This window comes from Aptenodytes forsteri, unplaced genomic scaffold (assembly GCF_000699145.1).
Source record: "Aptenodytes forsteri isolate BGI_AS27 unplaced genomic scaffold, ASM69914v1 Scaffold3, whole genome shotgun sequence".
NCBI lineage: Eukaryota > Metazoa > Chordata > Aves > Sphenisciformes > Spheniscidae > Aptenodytes > Aptenodytes forsteri.
Genome location: NW_008795283.1, coordinates 2,281,047 through 2,304,120, shown reverse-complemented (window position 1 = coordinate 2,304,120; position 23,074 = coordinate 2,281,047). Strand labels below are relative to the sequence as shown.

Sequence of the window (23,074 nt, the reverse complement as noted above, 5' to 3'; positions counted from 1 at the left end):
CCAAATGTTTTTTTTGCCTTCCCTAAGCTGAGGACTGCCAGCTCCTTACCAAGATCCCAAAGGTCAAGTGTCTACGAAACACCCGGCGAGAAGGTGAGTGTGGAAAACTTTGTAGGTACAAAGATTTTGCAGATTTTCCCACATGGCCCTGTTTGCTTGCCAGCTGCTTACATGTTGTTTCTTATGGTTACAGTTTGTTTTTTCAGTATAAGAGTTTGGTGTCCTGGTTTGGAGGCTCTGTGGAGGGAGAACCTGGCTTATCAACCCTCAGGCTTCAGGGCTCTCATTTCATACTTTAAATAATGAGAAGTGGTGTCCAGAGGCCCTGTCTAGAACAAGGACCGCAGTTTAAGATCTTTATGAGTATAGATGCAGATGTAAGTCTTACCCTTTTAAACTCAGAGTGAGTCAAGCCATCTAGGAGATGTAGGAAAGGGAAAAACAATCATATATCTATCATAAATAGATACAATTAAGGAAAGTTATTTCTCATATATCTCCTATGTGCATAAATGGTAATGCTGACTTTCCCAGCTGCTCTTCAGTTTGACTCATATGTGCTGGCTTATTTCTAAACCTGTCAGTGCACAGCAGGCCTGGAGCAAGGATCTGGAAGGGGAGACGGGAGTCACTGCTCAGTTCACAAAGGGCATCCCAGGTAGTGGGATGGTCTGTAAGAAAGTATGGAGACATCTGAGAGCCAGGTTGACATCTCTGACCGCAGGGCAGAATAAAGGACAAGTGGGAATAAAGCAGATAAGCAGTAAGAAAGGCAACAAGCAGAGAGTAGAGCTTGGTCCTATGGAAGTGGTGAGAGAGACATCGAGTAGGCAAGGTACCTGTGAGGAGGGCTGGAAGTGAAGGAGGACATCATCAATGCAGGAACCAGATGAAAGCTCAGTGACATGGACAGAAGTGACAGGTGAGGTCATTATTTGTCTTCTGGGAGGGCTCAGCTGGCAGTGTGTCCCCTAAGGGATGCCCTGCTAAAGCTGCTCTCTACTCCTGATGGAGGTGTGATATAGGAGAACCACCTGCTCTTCTCCTATAATGGCCACACAAAGTATTTTATTTTCTGAAGGAGGTTCAGCTGTTTCCCTTCATAACCTTCCTGCTCCTCTGCTGTCCTTTCCTCATTGTAGGGCTGATTCGCTCTCGGGTACGAGGAGCTGAAGTGGCTACCGCTGACATCCTCACCTTCTTGGACAGTCACTGTGAAGTCAACAGTGAGTGGCTGCAGCCAATGCTTCAGAGAGTGAAAGAGGTGAGCACCATCTCCCCCTCCGGAATGGATGGGCCTGATTTGTCTTGTGCTGGTGGATCCTCTGCCCTCACATGCCATCAGCAGTGCCAGTGAGGACAGCATTCCTAGGAACTCCTCAGGCAGGCTGTCACAGAGGAAGGTACAGCCTGAGCTAGATGGGCAAGAGATCCCTGACAGGCTTCTATGTTCTCCTGCTAATGTGGCAGGGCAGGAGGTGCTCAGTGATGGGATGCAATAGTGAACACTTGAACCACTAACTTATACCTCAGGTCTCCTGCAGGTGCTGTGCTTCCTAGTCCTGTGCACCTGTACATAGGGTAGCCGCTTTGGCAGCACACACTGTGCAACTTTTCCATGGTTGCCATCTCCCTTCTTGCTGCTGGACCCTCCCCTGTGCCTTGTCACTGCCAAAGCTTTCCTTCCATTAATGCTCCCGCCGAGCTGCCAACACACACCACCTGCATGCAGGCAGCTTCCTAGCACAGAGGAGCTGCCTGTGAGTGCAGGGATGTCCCTTTGCTGGTTCACTTGGGAAAGGATTGACATGGGGCTAGAAGAGTGAAAATGAGACAGAAATATTAGCAGCTGTCACCCTGACTGCACTGTAGGGCTGGAGGGGGAGACATGGCTCTGCTGTAAGAGCAAACTGGGGAGAGGTGATGGGAGACGTCACAGCCATGCTTGCAAGTGGCAGGGATTGATCCCCTCCTCTGAAAGGAGGGTTCCATGTAGTAATGGGCCCGAGGAGAAGGGGTGGAGGCTCTAATGCTGCCTTGCATTCATGTCTGCTTGGCTTAATATGAAGGAGCAGAAGAAGGTGAAACTTCAGGATTGGTAACTTAAAAGCTTCTGCTTTTTATTCCTGCTCAATAAATCCTCCATCTCGGAAGCCCATAAATGTTTACTTTACTACTGCTCTTTAAGTCAAGCTGCAGCAGCAGCAGCATAGGGGTCCCTCAGCAGAAAGGACCCACTAGTTCCTTCAAGGAAGGATCTAAGTTGTGAAAGCTTGGGTGCTGACTCCAGTATTATTTAGTGAGCAGATTTCAAGTCAGCCTATTTCTGACCTATTTCATACATTTCTGATGTGCATCCTAGTTCAGATTTCAATCTTGCCTTACCCAGTCCTAGCACTGCCTGGTTGGAGCAGTGGCTGGAGCGCCAGGCTGCTGGGTGGGTGCTGGGGGGACTCAGGCTGGGCAGATATACTCTCGCTGTGCAGCCATCACAGCACGGTGGGGAATAAACATGAATGATAGCTCTCACCTAGGATGTACTATCCTGGCCAAATGCGCTACAGCAGGAGGAACTATTGCATGGCACAAAATGAAGGTTTGATAGGAAAGGCATGGAGGCTGGCAGCTGTCCGATAACAAGACGGTATTTGTGGCATTGCCAGCTCTGTTTTATCATATATTTCAGCTATCACAAGACTGTCTTTAATGTCCTGTCTCATGACGTTGAAAAATTGTTATAATCTCAACTTCTACTTAATAAAAGAATTACAAAGAAAAACTCTAAATACCTATACCCCTTAATGTCAATAATGTACCCCCAATATCTTAATATTATAATATTATGTTTTTTCCAGTTTGCACTATGATTCTTAAGTGTGGGGTCTTGATTCATAGTACTTGTTAGGAAGATGCTTTATTAGTGGGTTGATCATTTCTAGGCTGATGATAATGAGTTAATTCAAGGATGGCTGAGCAGAAGGTATGCTGTCAGTAGATATCAAAAACAAGCACAAAACCTTTGGGATTCATGCCCTGTGACTTGGGCAGGAAATAAAGAGCTGTTTCTTAGCAGCACTCCTGGGTGTTGGGGTCCCAGGCTCCATTCCCCACATCCGTGGTGTGCAGCTGGCTAATACCCACCATCTCCATGTTTGGATGTAGTGGCCACGGATCCCTTGCTCAGCTACCGGAACTGTACTGGAGAAGCCAGACAAAGATTTACATGTGCAGCTTTGTGTTTTCTGATCTCTGGCAGCTTTGCCAGACATTCAAGAAAAGCCTGACTCTTTTTTTTTTTTCCCCTTTCTCTCTCTCCCTCAGGATTATACCCGAGTGGTGAGTCCAATCATTGATGTTATCAGCCTGGATAATTTTGCCTACCTGGCAGCATCAGCAGATCTGAGGGGAGGTGGGTATAATGAATAGCTTGTGTAAGTTAGGCCTGAGGGATGGTGCATGAAAAAGATAATTTACATTCTCTTCAGCTTTCTAAGAAAACAGTGATGCTCTTTCCTGATGGGTTCTCTGTCCTCTTTTTCCTGCAACTTGCAAAGTCAGATCTTTTGCAGAGTTAAAACAAAACCCAACTAGTGTTTTCCTCTTAGGCTTGCATCACTGTCACAACATTTTGCAATTTCAGGGTTTAATTAACTGATTAAACATATCACCATGCCCTCCCTACACTACATGTACACTGGAGTCTGCCAGGCACTTCCAGCTGCTGCTCCTATCTGCCAGACTATCTCATGGCATCTTCTGAAAAGCATTTGCACCTCTCTCCTGGCAGCTGAACACCCTTGCAGCTGTTCCTGTGGTCACCCACAGATCCTGGTGCTCCTCTCCCTCTTCTATGGCTGGGGTTCACTGCCACATTGCTTGCCTGCCAAAGGCTACTCGTTCTGTGGCTACCCTTAACAATGGTATAGTGTTAGTGACTGTGCTGTGCTCAGCTATCCACCACAGGCCATCTATAAATAAATGCTAGTCTTGAAAGAGGTGATGGTTACAGTGATCTGCAGGCCTTTGTTCCCAGAATACATCACATCCCACAAAGTCCTTTGATTAATGCCTCATAACTTTGGCAGACAGGGAGGTGTAAGACAGACTGGCCAAAATGCAGTTACATCTCACACTGACAACACTGTCCTGAAGATATGGAGTGGAATTGAGCAGAGATCTGTAATGCTAAGGGATGAGGATGCCAAGACAGAAGCTGGTGACTTCTTAGCTACATTAGGATAGACTCTTGCCGTTTTGGGTAGACCATGAGGGAGATCAGGGAAGGAAAGTAGGGATAGCCTGTGACGTAAAGGTGGAGACTATCACTGAAGCTAGTAGAAAAACAATAACAAAACCTATTTGACATGTTTTTTTCCTTCTCAGGGTTTGACTGGAGCCTTCACTTTAAGTGGGAGCAGATTCCTATAGAGCAGAAGATGTCCAGAACAGACCCAACTCAGTCTATAAGGTAGCTGTCTCTGATGGACTGTGTACAGTCCTCCAAATGCCTTTACTAAGCCTTCATCAGTATGCCTTACTGAGGACAAAATGCCACAGTGTTCACCTGATGATGACAAACTCTTCTTGTTTTTGTGGTCTCACTCAACACTCCGAATGCCTCAGAAATCCCTTCTGGGGATTTTTAATTTTAATGGGGGTTTTTAATTACCTCCATCTTCCAGGTGAAGAATTAAGGAATGAAGCAGCTAAACAGTCACCCAGGAAGTGTAAAGCAGACCTGGGAACTGAATCTTGCCTAGTAATTTGGGCACACAATTATCCTCCCCTCCTAAATATGCGTGTCTATGGACAAAACAGACTCTGTTGGCTGGAACAGTTATTGCCAGCCTTGCTGCTGTGTACACAGCTCTGAGGAATGTAGAACGTGACAAATCCTGATATAAAAAGTCACAGTGCTTGCCTGTTTAGGCAGACAGCTCCCTGTTTGTAGCGTAAAAGTATCATTCAATTCCTCTGTGTAATTTGTGAGCCTCTGTTTTGTACTCCAGAAACAACCAGCTTGCTAACAGCAGAGCAGTACATTCAGCAAAGTCTCTCACACCGTGTCTACTTGGTGAACACAGTCATCAGACAGTGCCCCTATCATTCCTTCACACTGTGCATATTTGTATAAATGCAAAAGACACAGAATTACTCACGTAGTGCTTGCAGGACCATCTAACAAGGGCAGGAGGATGATCTGGTGAGGAGGGATCTCAGAAGCCTGCTGCAGGTTCACGTCCCAGCTCTACTATTTTTCTCTTTTAAATGAGATACGTTTTGTCAGGCCTGGACAAATTGTCCCCCCTCTAAAATGAGGATGGAGGTGCTACATATATATGTGATTATTTTGTGGGGGCTTGTGTTTTCTTTTCCAGAACCCCTGTCATAGCAGGAGGCATCTTTGTGATCAACAAGTCCTGGTTTAACCACCTGGGAAAATATGATACTCAAATGGACATCTGGGGAGGAGAAAATTTTGGTAAGTTTAGGGTGTTTCAGAGGAATGAAACACTAAAGCAGAACCATTTCCCAGTCTTCATTGCCTACCAGAACTCTCCTTTTGAGAGATCTGATCTGCATGTCGATGTAAGGCTAGGGACATGGTCAGGTAATCCCCATGTCGGTCAGAATTGTACCGCTGTCAGCTTTGTGCAAAGTAAAGTATCCGGGGCATTCATTTTGAAATGGTGCAGGTGGAGCTGAAGAGATAAAAGCCTTACTCTGTTTTGCAGTCAACTTAAATAGACTTTTCTGTAGCTAACGCTGCCAAAAAATTAATGTCACAGATTTGTAAATAAATCCCTTTAAAGAAGAATTTACATGGTGTTTTCTAGCACCCAGAGGACCAATTAGAAAGAAAGAAATAGTCAGGAAGAGGAAACTTTTGTTTCTCTGAACACAGCTGGGAGAGCTGCCTCTTTCTGAAATGCCCTCTGAAACCAGGAAATAATATTTTTGGCTGATAACAGAATATCAAGGTACCACTTTTTTAAAACAAAGTATCTAATAATGAGTGTTTGTGTTCTCTGTTTTCTGAGGTCTTGCTTCAGTTTTATGATATTTGTGAAATTAAAAAGAGACATTAAATGGGGCTTGCATTGGGATCTCAGCAGTGCTATTAGTATCAGCTATGCACTGTAGGCAGAAGTAACAGGCAGCCTTTACCCAGGCATGAAGATCCCCTCTCCTGTGTCCCTCAGACTCCCCTGCATAGCCAAACTCAGCTCCTTGCTGTCACTGGCCCAAGCTGCAGAGCCAGCCACTTGGCCATCCTGCCAGCCTCTGAGCTGCGACTGTGTAAAAGCTGTAAACCCCAAAGATGGAGAAGGAATACTTCTTTAGGCTTTTGGTTGTCTGCTTCTGCCCACCTGGGAACCCAGTGCTGCTGTTTGGTGCGTATGTCAGTAGCTTGATGCTAAGCAGAACTCTCTGCCGTAAGTGGCAGTAAATTACCTGCGCACCCACAGCCCTTCTTGCACGTAGAGCTGATCAAAACCTGCACAGAATTGCTTCATTCTCCTTCAAATTGCTCTCGTAAAGCCTGGCAGTGGCTGGGCCAGGCTGTGTGGGACTGGGCCAGGTGTACAGGGCTTGCCAGTTTTGCCTTGTTGTGTGGTCTGCCTGTAAATTTGTTGTCTCTCATCACTTGTCTCTTATCCTGCACCTCCACTCTTCACTTAAGAGGGCAAAGCTAAATGCACAATGCTCTGTTTAATGGGGCCTGTCCCTGAGCCACATTGCCACACCACCACTGTGATGATGACAATGGGAAGGTATCTTAAAACCAAAACAGACTGTTTTTCTTTTTTAAAGCTAACTTTTGTTCCACTCTTCAGCAGAATGTGAGGCAACAAATCAACCAGTGGCTTCTACATCGAGCCTGTTGCTGTTGCATGGCAGAGGGGTAGAGATCAACCTGTATTTGACAACAAAAAGTATTAATTTTCCTTGAAATAGTCAGAATGGTTAATTTACCCTCTTAAAAAAAGTTTTCCATACTTAATTGAAAATTAGATTTTGTGATCAAGGAAAAATGTTGATAATGTTCTGAGACACTATTTTTACTACAAATTACAATTTTGAGTGGGAAAGGAACTGCTTGGATAAGGTCACCATGTGCAGGTGAGGTGGGAGAATGGTTCTGGCTAATTTTGGTGGGCGAGATGGGCCATTCCCTGCCCATGAAGGCCATTTTTAATAAACTTCTTTGAAACTTTTTTCCTGTGAGGAAACGGGATAAGAGAATGTATGGGAAGGGCACAGAGCCAGACAAGCTCTATGCACACAGCAGGTACACAGAAATGATCAGGCAGCAATTACCAGCTGCCTAAATATCCTTCCAGCTGGATGTGAGCTGGTAAACCCCTTTTTTTCCACTGTGATGGGGAAAAGCCACAGTGATTATGTCATTTAAAACACATATGGACTAGGTCACATCCTGGAAAATATACAGCAAAAAGTTCTCCTATGCTTTCCATCAGAGGATGGATGAAAGTCCTTAATAAGCTATGTTTGATCTCCATTTTCTCTTCTGTGCCCAAAATCTGCATTCTTTTGCCCCTTCTTTAAAGAATTCTGTAATTTACAAACCTGGACATGCAGTCTGTGTGCCTGAGATATCAACGTGGCACGAGGAATCCTCTCTTGGGAAATGGACATCACTTTAAGTTACACATGCTAGATTGAGAGTTTTGTTTTTGTTATAGGCTGGAGTGAGTCAGAACCTCGTTCCCGGAGAGTAAATGCCAGCTGGACACACCACCAGACAGAAACTTATGTCTTGGCCTTTTTTTTGTTTTTAAAGCCCTTCCTCTCTTCGAAGCTGGAACTCCCTGTTGAAAAGAGACTGAACATAATAAGCTCTAGGAAAGAGTCAGGGAGAGAAAAGAGCTAGTAAGAAATGCCACAAAATACAGTCTAATAAAATGGTTTTTTTACTTAGAAGCTAGATTAAATACACCATCTTCCCCCCACAAAAACACACTGTTTAAACAACCTTTCCCGGGAGCTAGAGGGGAAAGCTGTGGAGAAAGATGAAGGTTGGGAAGATGTTAGTATGTGTACATGCTTTGAAACAGCCATTAGATCTGGATACATAATTTCTTTTTCATTTCTGAACATCAGAGCCCCACAATTCAGGCATTACTGGAGGGAGATCCCAACTGTGTAAAGTTTTTGAAGTAATCAGTCTACACAATCTGAAGCCCTTTTGGTAAGGACTACCAAACTACCCAGCTAATTTTCATTTTCCTTCTTTTCTTCTCTTCTCACCGCCACATGAAATGCAAGTGGAAAACCCCTCTGGTGTGGCACTGATTAAACTTGCGAGGACAGACCCGTAAGCTTGAGCGAGGTCACATCTCTTCTGTGATGCAAATAAGCGCCTGTACATCAAAGCTTCATGTTCTTCTAATCCTTTAACAAAATGTTGAATTTAGCTTCAGGACCAGCTGGATTTCTTCAAGTAGCAGGGTTCTCTCCATATTTTTATAGTCACACTATTAGGCTGATTTCTGCTCTCAGTAGCTCCCCCAGCAGAGGCAACAGGTGACAAACTGTCATCCACTTTTTTTTTATTAACATAGCCAAGAGAGCAAGAACAACAAGATACTGTAGGATGGATAACATGGAGGTATGAGGGAGAGGACTCTGCTCTAGACATTGACTCACTTCCTATGCCCTCATCTTGTTCTCTTCTTTCTCCTTGTCTCCTAAACGCTCTTTCTTCCTCACATGATTTGCTTTACATGGTGAATTCTTCTTTTTTTCTTCCATCCACGTGCAAGGCTGGAGAGTTACAGAAGTCCAAAACAAGGTGCATGTGGGGGTGATCTCAGTCTGTTGCCAAATGCCATCCTGAAGGCCTGACAGCAACCACAAGGACCTGGTCAAAGGGAAAGGTGTCTCACTGAAATGCTCGGGGGACCAAGGAGAGGAGTGGGACTGGAAAAGGCTAGGAAGTCTCTGAGCCGCAAGGGTTGCCTCCATTTTAACAAAGGGAGGACAGTTTTTCCACTCTCACCATGGCATTGCTTTTCCTGGTTTTGCTGTTGCAGGCAATAGATCTAGAGCAGAGGGGCAAGGTTTTCAGGCATACTGCTGAAGTTGCCCTTCTTGGAAATGCTGCCGGTCTGCCTGCAGCTGTATGACTCTTGGGGTCTCTTCCAGAGCTCTCTTTCCGAGTGTGGATGTGCGGTGGCAGCTTGGAGATCGTTCCCTGCAGTCGAGTGGGACACGTGTTCAGGAAGCGCCATCCCTATGACTTCCCTGAGGGCAACGCACTGACTTACATCAAGTAGGTATTGGGTAGTTCCTGGTAGCAGCCAGGCCACCTTGATGTTTGGCATGTCTAAATAAGCCTGAATTCTTTGTTGTCTTTCTGCCTGATGACAGAGGAGAACAGCTTGTGGCTGAGCATCTGTTCTCAAGGGAAGGATGAGCTGCTGTTTTCTGTGAACAAAACCTGTTCCCTCTCTGTTGTTTGTATTAGTGCGCCTTGTTTTTCCTCAGTGTGCAATGGAGGTGGGGAGCAGTACCCCAGAGAGAGACCTTGACCGTTCGTGGATACTGCCCTATGACATGTGCCTGTGTATCAGCAGTGCTTAGTCATTTTTGTTGTCTCTGAGCTGCTTTTGAGTCCAGAGATCCTACTGAGCTGTATATGCTCTGAGACAAGCCCTAAGGACAACTTCCACTGCAGGACAGATGGGAAGAGAAAAAAGATGAGACAAAGTGCTTCACAATGAGAGCGGTTAAGCACTGGCGCAGGGCCCCAGAGAGGTGGTGAAATCTCCATCCTTGGAGATTTCAAAACTCGACCAGGCAAGACCCTGAACAACATGACCTAACCTGAAGCTAGTCTGCTTTGGGCAGGAGGTCGGACCAGGTGATACCTAGAGGTGCTTTCCAAGCTGAATTATTCTGTGGCATTATTCTAATCTAATACTGTAAAGCAGGGTGGTGGTGACAGTCAGTCCAGGTGTCTCTGCAGAGGAAGCGTGTGTGAAAAAATTATGGTAAACTATGGCTGTTAAAATTTTACCTTCTGAACTGAAGCATCCTTGCAAGGCTTTGTAGATTTAACACATTCAATCTATATCCATCTGTACTGCCCACTGTGTTTCACGTTTGGGACTGTCCCCCACTCCCTCCTGGCAGACAGGCCTTGGGTCTGCCCACCCAGTGCCTGCTTGCTGGGAGGGCAGGTTCTCCAGCAGCACTCAGCAAAGCATCTCCTCATCCCCATGCAGGAACACCAAGCGCACAGCAGAGGTGTGGATGGATGAATACAAGCAGTATTACTATGAGGCCCGGCCATCTGCCATTGGGAAGGCATTTGGAAGGTAAGCTGCCCCCAAACCTCGGTAGGAGGGTTTTGGTAAGCCCCTTGCTAGCAAGGAATAGTTTTTGGATCTTCTCTGGGGTGAAGTGTGGGAAACAGAGATGCTCTGAATGGCTGGCTTGCCAGGGAGGTTGCAGCTTGAGTGTCTGGCTAACAAGGTTTGATCCTAATTCACTTTATTTTTCCCCCAGTAACCCTGCATAAATCATTTGTTAGCAGAAGGCCGAAGGGATCTGTAATGAAATTAAAAGGACAGACATTTTAAGTGAATAGATAAGAATATTTTCTACCACAGTATGCAACTGCTCTGGAAATGTGAGCTATGCAGTTACTAGAGCTTGATCCAAAGTTCCTGTGCGGATGCAGAATCCTGGGGCAAGCACGGCTAGCTAGCACATGGGGCGGGTTGCAGTTGGTGCACTCCCCTCTTTCCTGATGAGTGAATGGGTGGTTTGCCTGGTTTGTAGGGCAGGAGAGAGCGTGGCCAATGGTGAGACATGTCATTTAGAAACACAATCTGGTTGTGACTCGTCTCAAGCACCTGCTGAGCGCACTTCTATGCAGAATTGTGCTCCTTACAGCACCTTTGCTAAAGCTGTCTCCAGGCCACATGGGATTCACTGTTATGGGCTTAAGCATTCTTTGTGACCCAGAAATCAGTGATGGACACCAAAACCTGGGATGAGGGGAGAGCTTGCTCTCTGTGCTGACAAACCCCTATAACTCCCAAATAAACGTGAAAAATCCCCAGAGTGGTGTATATCTGTGGGTTATATCTGCAGATTATATCTGCCTGTGAACAAGTGGCTATTGCTGTATCAGCTTGAGGACTTGGCAAATGTGGTTGTATCTCAAATGTGTAGCTACATGCACTGGGTAATGAGGCATCTCCTGCTTATTTGATGACAAGCAGATTTGGTCTGACCCACACACACTTTTTTGTTGTACATTGTGCTTTATTCTTATGATGCATTACATATTTTTGTACAAATAGGTTTGCCTACCTAATTTATCTGTCTTTGAGCTGACAGCAGCAGCTGGGCTGGGGCCAAATAGCAAGTAACCCCACTGCTTGTGAAGGAAGCCAGACTATTGCATATTGGACATGGGTATATTGCTAATGTGTTTTAGGGCCAAAGCCTGCACTTCTTGTTCACACAGACTTCCTAGTGGCTTTACTGGCAGCATTGGCTGAATAAGAGCTGGAGCGGAGCTGTAGGATTTGATTTCAGGCAATTTCTTGACCTGTAGTAACAGTCCTGTGAACCTGCATTAAATCTAGATTTTAGAATGCAAATGCCTCTGACACCATCACTGTCAGCTGGGCCTAAAATGGACCCTCCTTCCCCACAATTTTGATGTGAATATAGGATCTAAGTACATTCTCCTGAAGTGTGGGCAGTACAGTGGCCTCTGTGGGCTGAGGATGGCAAGGAGCAAGGGTACAGCTTGAAGAGGAGAGTGTCACCGTCCCTAGTGTCATTGCTCAGTAGGACTGCTTGAGGGAGGTCCTCTTCTTCAGCCAGCTAAAGCCAAGCAAATCAGCAGTGGGAGGACTACTGCAGCAGACAGTTACCGGGATGCTGAGTTCATTTCCCCTTATACTCCTCCCCTTTCCCAAAACTGCCTAAGAACAAATAATTATGTTCTTTAGGTCTGAAACCCAGCCAGAGCCTCGAGCTGCTGCTGTGTTCCCTCACCTCTAGCACACAGAGATTAACCATTTGTATATACCTGAGCACCAACACTTTCTAGGCCTTTTCAGAGGCTGATGGTTGTGCAAGTTTCATGGCATGCCTCTACAGGGGTACCCAGAGGCAGAAACACTTTCATGGTCCTACACTAGTTTTTCTGCAATGTATTATTTAACACTGTAAGACCTGGGCCCTGCCATCGTTTTGAGCCAAAGGAAGTGCAGGAATTGCTCTCTGAAGGTGTTTATGTCTTCCTTTTCTATTTCCTGCCATTTGCCTCTCTCCTCCGTTTCACCTCAGGTCACTGCTAGTGCTCTGAACGCAGCAACAACTAGGTGGGAGAATGAGTAAGGAGGAAAAGTCATATAGTCTCCCACAAACCTCCTGGCCGATCTTCATTGTTCCCCTCCCTCCTGTTCACTACCTTATCCTCAACAACCTGCCTGTGTTTCCAGTGTTGCAGACCGAGTGGAGCAGCGACGCAAACTGAACTGTAAATCCTTCCAGTGGTATCTGGAGAATGTCTACCCTGAGCTCAAGTGAGTCAGTTCTCCACTTGTAGAAATCTCTGAAGGATCTGGGAGGTGGGTCACAACAAGAAGCTGAGCCTTGGCGGCAGTGGGCAAAAGAGAGACTTATGCTTGGAAGAGGTTTTCCTCTGTTCTTCTTTTTGGTGAGAAACCTGTGATTTCCTGGCTTGTATCATCACAACAACTCTGCAAAAGGTTTGTTGCTCCTGCCTCTGGGAGCCCTCTGCTCTGTCCCATACAGCTGTCCCTCAGAGATGTGCAACAGTGGTGTTTTCGGAGGTGTGGGGTGTAGGCATGTGCCAGGGCACTACATCCCTCCCCGTTAAGGCTTGGTCTCTGCCTGTTGGATGCTCTGCCTGGAGGTAGTTGAGCCAAGTAGAGCTGGACAGCCTCAGTGCAGAGGTGCGGGTGGTTCAGAGAAAGCCCCAGTGAATGCCAGAACCAGCTGTGCCTGTGGCTTCCCCTGCCACAGGTCAGGATGCAGTAGTGCTGTGGCATTGCTCTGCTGGGAGGTAGCCTGGGTAGAGCTGTGTTGTTAGCACTTGCTAGCTAACACACCCTGGCAACATATCTTTACATCTCAGTCAAGCAAAGTCTGCAGCTAACATGGGTCAAGGCTAAAACATCCAGCTGTAGTCTGGCCCTGACAGATCTTTCCTGTATTGCTACCAAGGAGACAGTGAATATGTGCTAGCACTGGGGGGAAGACTCTGGAAAAGGGGGAGGCAGAAGCAGGATAAATCAGCGTAGATATGGCTTTTTACTGTCAGTGGCCTCTTTCAGAAGAGACATCACACTGAAATGCTTGGGGTGCACCTAAAGCACATTATGCCTTCTAAAACAAAAGGGTACCCGCCCTCTGACCAAGTTCTTAATTGACTTTTGCCTCCTCCAGGCATTTCCAGTGGATAGCTAGCATGGTATTGTTCTTTTTCTGTCAAATAAAGGGGACTATGTTTCAGTAAGGGGCCAGTTACGCCCTTCTAAATGTGTGTGTGCTTTGGACATTTCTGTGTACGAAATGCCATGCAATTGTTATTTTACTTCAAGGGTTCCTGAAAAGGAGCTGATTCCAGGAATAATTAAACAAGGAGGAAACTGCCTGGAGTCTCGGGCACAGGATACCACAGGGAATACATTGGCTGGCATGGGAATCTGTAAAGGAACAGTGAACAATCCACCTGTCACTCAGGTAAGGCAGGCTTCAGTTTGGTGCTTTGCTCCTGCTTCTGCCCTTTTTATTACTGGTGAATGAAAAGGCATCTCTGGCCTTGGTGGGTTTGTACAGAGGTAAATGAAGAAGAATTTGGCCATGTTAATGATTTTAACAGTAAGCAGAAAAAGAAGCTGTGCCCATCTCTTAGAGCTCGGTTGGCTCAACAGACCCAGCAGTCAGGCATAGAGTGGGAAGGGTTTGATCACTCAAAGACAACAGGTAGCGCTTGAACGCTCAGGGGTGTGACTAGTCTGTGCAGTAGGCATGCAACCAGGGTTTGAATCATGTAGCTGTTCCCACTCAGACTGTCGCTTGGGTGTGCTCTGCTTCACCGTCCAACCCATGAGAACTGGTCCTGGGATGTGCTTGGCTAGTACCCTGGCACGTGGGTAAGAGATTTTCCCAGGATCAGAAACGTTCCTTGGTCTGCCGGTTCAGCTGTAGCTGCAGATGGTTTGAATTGTGCTGTTTTACAGATGTGTTTCAGTATAAAGCCCAAACAGAGTTTAAATAGCTAAGACCACAGCTGCAGTAATTTGGTGCAGCTCTCCTAACTGCAGTGGAGCTGTTCTGGTTTATACCATCTGATGATCTGCACTCAGCCTCTTCTTTTGGTGACTGAAAGCAGCAGGGAAGCAGCTTGAGAAAGTTAAGGGTCACAGTAGGATATTTTATGCCAGAAAATACATATTCACATCTGTTAACTGTTGGAAACCAGTTTGCAGCCAGTGTTCAACATGCCATTTAATCTGACTCATTGTTCCATGTCGTTACCGTTTGAAATCTCTGAAACTTATTGCATTTTGTATTTCTTCCTTGGGGAAAGTATAATAATAATAGTTAATTGGGTTAGGTATCCATCTAGTGAGAGGAGGGAAAAATGAAGTGGCTTGTGCTTTATGTGTGCTGGTGATATATGTTAGCCCGTGGATATGCTTGCATGTGTTTTGCTTCACTTGACAGTCTATAGGTCCCAGATACCTGTTACAGAACATATCTGCTGTGTAAAATATATGCAGAAGCAGTTGCATGTCATGTAAATCAGGGATCAGGGACCTCCCTGCTTTGTAGGCCTAAACCTGTAAAGCTGCAGAGCAGGGAGTTCCATGGGATCCAAGGTTAATCAGACAGCTCAGATGGTATGGGGAGCCAGCTGCAGGCTTTGAAATAGTCATGCTGCACCAAGCCTGAGCATAAACTTCTGATCAGGTGAAGACTGCTGTCATAGTCTTCCCAGGGAGCCTTTGGTAAGAGTTGAACAAAGGATACAAGTTTTTGAAATACCTGATAGAAAAAACTCTTTCTCCCTCATCTGATAACCATTATGATCCTAATGGAACCTTTTTTTCTTATGCCAAAGGAGTGGGTATTCAGTGACCCTGTAATTAGACAGCAGGACAAGTGTCTTTCCATTACTTCCTTCTCTACTGGCTCTCAGATCACACTGGAAGCCTGCAATCAAAAAGATGGCAGACAGGTAGGTAACTGTGCACCTGTTTTTAATCCCTCCATTGCTACATACCAGTGTTCCTACATCAGCGCAGCCTGCAAGGGCAAACCTAGTACTATCAAAGTGTATAAAAGGCCCTTCCATTCTTCTGCATCTCCCTCTCTGGTGTGTTTCATAAGCTCGGATGTATGAGACTGCCCGGAACCAAAGCGGGGAGCACAGACCCATACTGGGGTGTGGGAGTCTGCTCTGCCTGGGCCCTCGGCCGTGTGGTTAGCTCCAGCTCAGTAGCACCCCGACCTCGCTCCTTCTATACGTTTATGTTCAGCTGGATCAGTGCATGGATGGAGCACAGCATCAGAGAGGGGTAGATAAACAGCAAATGCTTTGAGATACCCAAGGGAAGGGCGGTGTGTACTATCATTTGTTTACTTATTTAGAAGTGAGAGAACTGTGTTCTTTGTGCTGTCTTTGGACATGTGAACAGACCTCTAAAACTGAGTGTGTGCAACTCATTCGAGAAATACCGACTGACATAAAGCACCGTATGTTCCACCCAAACTGCTCCCTGAGGAAAAATACACAGCAGCAGTGTTCCCAACAAAATGCAGTGTTCCCAACAAAATGCAGATCTGTGACTCTTATGCTGTTTCCAAGATGTGCATCCCTGATCTGTCAGGACACATAAGTCATTTTGCCTTACAGCACAAGGTAAGAGATGGCCTCTGCAATGGCCAGGGTGCCCTCACAGGGATGTGTGTGCCTTTTTATCAGAACTGGGCAAAACACAGCAGGTGACAACATAGCACTGGCAGACAGTGGACTGGGCTTGTTTTATCCCTAGTTCCTGTGCTTCCCTCTACACCAAAACAGAACACATTTTCTGTCATCTAAGGCTATGCTGGCTCTGTGTTTTCTGACACATCTATTGTTTTGATAGCCCAAAGGTAGGAGACGGCTCAGCCTGCTACCAGTCCTCAGCAGCATCCTCTTTTGTCAGTACTTTTTATTGCTATACGAATCTCTGAATGTAGTTCTTCCTGAAAGAAAGCACTGAAATCCAGTCTTGCCCATTTATGGAAAGCCTGTGTAGACTTTCCTCTGGAGGGCTGGTTAATGCAGAAATGTCTTGAAGAGTTGTCACCGTGAATACGCTGGGAAAACTCTGAGTTCAGATTAGCCTTGCAAGGATATCCCAGGTGAGCTGTGCTTGCCTGCTCCTTTTTCTTGTTGGTGATCACTCACCCCCTCGCTGTGTAATTAGGTCACTTTGCTTCCCCTTAGGTGCCTTGCAACATTTTCCTCCCTGGCAGCAGAGAGGACCCTAGCAGCTGCCAAAATCAGCTGTCTTTCCTCGCCTCCCCTGTCATGGAAGGACAAGGGTCCCCTGAAGCGGGGTGGAGTACAAGCCCTATTAGACAGAAGAGAGATTAATCCACACTAACACAAGCAGGCTCATTCTGCTGCTGGAATAGGATTTATTGAGCCTTGATGTGTTGATTATATACAGGCTCATTATAAAGACATGCACACACACTTAAGGATGTGAGCTGTTGTTTTCCATTACCTTATGTGAACAAACTGCACTTAAATCAAGGACTTGAGCTAGCAGATGATTTAGCCAACTGACTGTAAGCAAGGATTTTGCTTAAGCATTTCAAATAATTAGAGACTGATTTGAATCACAGCTGCCATTCCAAACTACTTTGCGGCTGAAGGGATGAGGTGGGAGAAGTGCATTTGAATTTTTAATCTAATTTGGGTTGAAATGCTCTGAAATGTTGGGGTTTTTTTGGAAGTCCCAAACGCCCATTTCAGATTTCTGCTTATAAAGCCAGTTCTACTTGCAATGCTCAAGTTTGTTGTGTTCTTGGGGAACGTTGTTATGGTCCCTTCCTTCCATAAACACACAGTAATTGTTGTTAATACTGACATTGGATTTTAATTAGCTTGAAGTCAGTCATCTTTGCAAACTATCCCATTCTCTCTCCTCCATTTCTTTTCTAGAGGGGCCACCTGCATCTAACGCAATGTTTTCTGCTTACTTTGGGAACTGACTCTTTCTCTGCTGGGTCCTAGCTAGAGTGGAAAGTGAAGCTAACAACTTTTATGGGGGTCATCTGAGAGTTTATGTCTGGGCTGACAAGGCGTGTTTCTGGCAACAGAGAGCCAAGACAGAGAGGGAGTCTTGTTCTTCCTGGGTTGGCAGCTTGCAGAACCCCCTGCCTAGGATGTCATCCAAGCCCAGCTCCTGATATTTGGGAGGTTGAATTTCAAGGAAATGGCCACTGCTGTAGAAACTTTGAAGTGCGAAATGATAGAGCAAAGCTGGAGGGAACAAACTCCTTCAGTTGCCCTACAACTTGCCTGTCTCCCCATGGGTACTCACAGCCCGAAGTGTGAGTGCTGGGGGGAGAGCAGTGTTTTCAAACTACACATGGGTGTAGCCACTCCTCAGTTCAAGTGGGCTTCTCAGAAAGTCAGAGGGGCTGAGTGGGAGTCGAGGAAGGGAAGTTGAGCTACTTCAGAGAGGTGGAGGTGGTAAGCAAAAGCCCCGAGTAGGTGGTCTGAATCGAAGGGGGTGAGCCTGGGCAACGTGCATCACACATACAATATCTTAAGAGGAGACGGCGGCATGATGAAAAGCCCATCTTTGAACATCTCTGGTGTCACTGTCATCAGAGGCCTGTGGTAGAAGACGTTTTGACTTTTCTGGATCTAGACTTCATGTCTACGTCTGAGTGATGCAAAAGCAAGATTTCTGACACAAGATGGGGCTTCATTTTTTAGTGTCACCAGAGCAGATTGGTTAGATCCTTATGACAGCACCATACAGCTCCTAAAGTTGCTTTCTGTTTTCAAACATACTGAATCTGTGCCCATGCTACACAGCTGTTGTGCATTAAGCGTGTCCACAGGGCAGATAATTTTGTTGTTATTTTTGAGTGCTAACAACAGTCCATCTAACATATATGTAATACTCTAGTGGAGACTTTACAGTATTATGAGCTGTATCTAGAGTATTACTTCAAAATAAGTCTAGAACTTTGCAAGTAGGAGGATACGAGACAATGGTCAAAATTTAGATGGTTTTTGGTTCTGTCAGACTACTCTCCCTTGGGTTGAAAGGAACCAGGAACAAAATCTATTTGGCACCATGATCCCGTTGATCATTCAACAGCAACAGCTGGCACCACTAGCAGAAGACCAGCCAAGAGCTATTCTGCATAATCAGAACTAGATTTCAAACCAGATGGATGTTATCCATAATGTTATTTGGAGAATAGCATTTTTTAGTTGAATGCACAATAAATTGTTGCCTTTAGCTTTGGTTTTGGCTCTGACTGACGGTGGGAGTGGCGTTTTAATTTGTACTATAGTGAGGACAAATAGAAGGCAAAGTGAGAGTCAGAAACTAAAACAGGAGAAAGAAAATGAGAAACACTGGCACAGTATTTCCCAACAGAACAAGAAGCATGCTGAGAAATCCTATTAAACAGCCATATTTCATTAAAATGTGCTGAAGGAATGTGACCCCAGCCTGAAAATGAGGACACTAAGTTTTCTTGTGAGACAAACACTGTTTGAAGTCCTGTGTGCCTTTAGACGTGATTGGGAAATTTTTCCCACCTTGCTTCTCAGTGTATCATATTACCTGAAGTGCAGACAAATGCAATTTTATATAGACTATCAGAAAAGAGAAGGAGTGAAAACCTATCTGTTCTGGAAGCACCTGACTTTTGATTACCCTGAAAAATTACACTAGTGTAAATACTTTCTGCTCTTGTATATATTGGGTAGAAGAGGACGGGCTGTTTCTGACTTTTCTCTTAGTAATTGCACATGGAGTGCCTCTATCCAGTCACCTCAAAGTACTTTACAACAATAGATAATAAAGATGGAGAGAGAGCTTTACAAAAGAGTGGGGAAATTTTTGGTTGACACTGGGGAAGAGGATCAAGACACAATGTTACAAAGAAAATACAGATTCTTATTTTTCCATCTCCACTCCGAACCTGCTGTGACCAGTAAACTGTATTATCTCCATCTGCACAAGAAAGGGAGACCAAGGAAGATTTTCAAGCCAAAATTTTTCAGATTGTGCAATGCTTATATCTTCCAAAAGCTTTCCTTCCAAGTACAGGCCAGTCATAATGTCTGGGTGTAGGAGAGGAGAGGACTCCCTCTAATGTTTGGCTGCGTATGCAGGAGGTGTCTGTTTGGTTTTCCTAAAGATGGGCATCATCACTGTCATTTAAAAGTTAGCTGTCCAGGCTCCCCTTGTGGTCTGTGGAGAAAGCTGGGCCCTCCCAGAAGGTGCTTGTACCTTGGACCCCTCCATAAGTATGTCACCAGGTGACTAGTTTAGACTAAGTTGTCCAGCTCTGAGGTGGCTGACAGTGGGAGATGAGCATCCTATCTCCTGTTTCCACCCATTCCTACTGCCCACTCTCAAGGGTCTGACATATGATGTGTCCCTACAGGGTTAGGCGTTGGGCTGTCCTTGGTAATGCTGTGGTCTGGCAGTCAGGCAGGGGCGTCATGTGAAAAGTTCAGGTGAAGTCAGGGGAGTTGCTCTGGTATCTCACAGAGGGCAGCAAAGCACAGTTTCTGACCAGAAAGGGTAGAATCCATCATTCTGAAAATACCACTTCCATGTGAGATGAGGAGCCCTGCTTTGGCTTTTACTGTCAGTATGCTTTATAATAGCTCCATGCATGGCACCTCCCTGCAGCCCAGATGAGCCTTATATTCAATTCTGTCACCTTTTCAGCATTTCTCCTCCCCCTTCCCCATCCTCGCCCCACTTTCTGTTGAACATAGGGATCCGGGATGACTTGAAACGCTCGCTGGGCTTTCCAGTGGTGTGATTCACTAAGAAGCTGATTGATTTGGTGTAGTTTGTTAGCAGCAGAAAATGTGCTCTGGTGAGTGTTTGCTGGTGTCCTGCTGTGTCTGTTGCTGTAGACTCTCCCTACAGACATCACAGTGGGTACCTGCTCAGCATGGAGAGATGACACAGCAGCGGGTCTCTGATCTGGAGGAATAACATGAACGAGCCTCCCAGTGGTGCTAGTTTTCTCCTGAATGGCTAGGGGGGAGAAGAAAACCAGTGTCTCTTGGTAATTGCCCTTGTCCTCCATCTCAAATCTCATAACAGCATACTCCTTTAGAGCAGGGTCTTCTGGTGAGCTATGGGGCGTGTGGGAGAGATGGCTGGCGGGCGTTCTCTAGCACATGCACAGAGGAAAGCAAAGGAGGAGGCTGGGAATTCACAAGTATAGAGAGGTGGAGGGGGGGCGTGGAGGGCAAGGAAGAGTTTCCCTTTGCACATTAGGTGTGCTTTGGAGAAGGTCAAAAGTCTCTTCACTGAGGTGTCTGTGACCCTGGGAAACAGTGGTGGGGAGGCTGTTGTGCAGAGACTGAACCAGCTCGGCACAGTGTGCTGCTTTCCAGGGGAGAAGGCCTCCTGCCTTCCACTCCATCATTACAGCTGCTGCTTTATGGTATTAACTCTTCCTCAGCTGTTTGCAGGGAGACTTCTGCCAGATGAGAGCCAGATGGCTCTAGGACCTGTGTAGCTACGCATTGGGTTGCAGCAGCTAGTGATGGCATTACAGTGCACAGACTGCATTGTACCTTCGTCTCCATCATCACTACATTCCTCTGCCCCCTTGCCTATTAAAACCAGCTTCTTCCTGCTGCACAAAGAGCTCTCCTTCAGTGGTATCCTGTCAGTCAGGGCTAGCAGTGCTGGCAAAGTGATCCTGCCTCTGGTATTTAGTGTGAAGGAATATGTGATACAGGAGCAACGGATTACTCTGGGCTTTGCAGCTGCCCTGCCCTCCAAGAAACATAACCAGCACACAGATTTGGAGGAGAGTTGCCAGCAATATGTGAACATAACTGGATGTCTTAAACCACGCAGCATGTGGCAATGTTTGCTGTGTTACCCAAGAATTAAAATGTTGGTAAGTTTTGACATTGTCTGGATATTGCAGGAATTTTTTTATTCCCTTTGCATATCATTTCTGCAACAGCCTTGAGGTCCATCAGTGCTGTCAAGCTGTTTCTTTTTCTTCATCAGTCTCACGGGTTAGCCAAAACATCCTCATAGTATTCCTAAGCTGTTTACTGTCTGAACGCCCAGACCCTAGTTCTAACTGGGTCATCTGCGTGACTGTGAAAAGAGTGATGGGAAAATCCCTGGAGCCTGGAGCACTCAATCCAATAACCTGCTGATCTCAGCTGTGCCCCACTGGAGGGAAATGGCACAGCCTCACCTGGGAGATCCCAAGTCCACAGACTCGTTTCTACTTTTTTTCTCCTCACTATCAGCCACAGTGGTCCCAGTTCTTTCCAGCAGGGATGGAAGGTACAGCCCTTTCCCAGCAGAATTTGCAGTTCAAGGTTAGGATATATGCTTTGTTTCCTGGAAAGCAGCACAACCAAAGTGGACCTTCAGGAAAGGGTTGCATGTGGGACCTTGTGGATATGCTCTGAGGGGAGCAGACTCAGAGGACAGCACTGCAGAAAGCAGAGCAATATGTACTGAGAAGCTGTCAAATGGACACATATAAACTGAAATGTTGGCAGGACAGATAAGATTACGAAGAAGAGCCAGCTGAGAAGGGTGCAGAGCTATGGAGAGCTTTCAATGTGGTACTGATAAAAATCTTGAATTTGATGAGAGGAGAGATGAGGGGACATGGAAGAGAGAGAGATACAATGTAGTCAAGCAGCAGGAAGTGTGATTTTTGCTTTCTGTGGATGGATTGCTTTCCATGTTGGGAGAGCTTTCAATGCTTTGCTTTCTATGGATTGGAAAGAAACCATAGAAGGGTTTCAGGTTTTGACAGGTATCTGGGTGCCTAGAGATGCAGGACAAAGAATGGCAGGGAAATTGTGAATATAATATGCTTTTGAAAATGCCAGTAGTTGCTGATTTTTGTGTTGTTTGCCTTCTCCATGCTTCTGAATATCTAGCCCTATAATTCAGCTAAACTCAAACTCCAGGTATCATTAATACAGAAAACCAGTGCTTTGGAGATGCTGCCCATACCCAGATTTTCAGTCTCCCCAGTTGTTGGGCTATACTTGAGGTTTATGCTCAGCCTTTCTCCTCCAGCTTGGACACACAGTTCCCTGGTGAAATGGAAGTAACAGCATGTTTCTTTTCTGTCTTCTCACAGAAGTGGAAGATGAAAGGCAGTTTCATTCAACACTTTGTTAGCGGTCTCTGCCTGGAAAACCAGACTGGGAGAGTGGTGACCAACCCTTGCCAAGCAGATGTACCTGGCCAACAGTGGGAGCTGCTACAAGCAACATGATGGTAGCACAGAGATCTCCTTGTTTCTTTGTGCATGAGACTTTGGGAACAGAGGGGGATCGGGAAGGGAGGAATGGTTTTGTATGTCTGACCCTAAATGTTTTCATTGTGCCCATCTGCAAGCCATTTCAGCTGAGCACTTGGTGTTTTTGAGCTTTTCAGAGAAGAAGCTGGGGGTGAGAGAGGGATGAGGAGACTTGTTGAAATCTTCCCATCTGTTGTCTTAAGTTCTTCTTTGTAGCTGAAGTCCATGCACAGCTGCACCCAGAGAGGGGGGAGGACCCAGCCCAATACTCGGAGTGACTAGAGCTGCCTTGCAGCTCTCCCCATCCGTTCCTTTCTCTGCATCCAGAGTCCACGACCTTCAGTCCAACAGCTTAAATGATGCTTATACAAACATTGGTAGCTCTTTGCCTTCCCTGGCTTTTCGCTCTAACATCGTGCATCATTTATGCATGTGTGTCTCTTAGTGAGGACTGGCCAGAAAAAGAGTCACCATGATGAGTGGA

The 23,074-nt window shown here is 45.9% G+C and overlaps 1 protein-coding gene across 1 annotated transcript in view; it reads left to right on the top strand.

Moving 5' to 3' along the window:
• The window catches only part of GALNT16 (polypeptide N-acetylgalactosaminyltransferase 16), a 34,923-nt gene extending 12,357 nt beyond the window's left edge, over positions 1-22,566 (top strand). Inside the window, exons 4-14 of the mRNA XM_009279285.1 lie at positions 28-93; positions 1,143-1,264; positions 3,322-3,409; positions 4,384-4,468; positions 5,379-5,482; positions 9,172-9,298; positions 10,254-10,346; positions 12,495-12,578; positions 13,620-13,761; positions 15,146-15,262; positions 22,429-22,566. Coding sequence (XP_009277560.1) covers positions 28-93; positions 1,143-1,264; positions 3,322-3,409; positions 4,384-4,468; positions 5,379-5,482; positions 9,172-9,298; positions 10,254-10,346; positions 12,495-12,578; positions 13,620-13,761; positions 15,146-15,262; positions 22,429-22,566 — 1,166 coding nt within the window. The remainder of the gene's footprint in view (positions 1-27; positions 94-1,142; positions 1,265-3,321; positions 3,410-4,383; positions 4,469-5,378; positions 5,483-9,171; positions 9,299-10,253; positions 10,347-12,494; positions 12,579-13,619; positions 13,762-15,145; positions 15,263-22,428) is intronic.
• Positions 22,567-23,074: the final 508 nt, after the last annotated feature.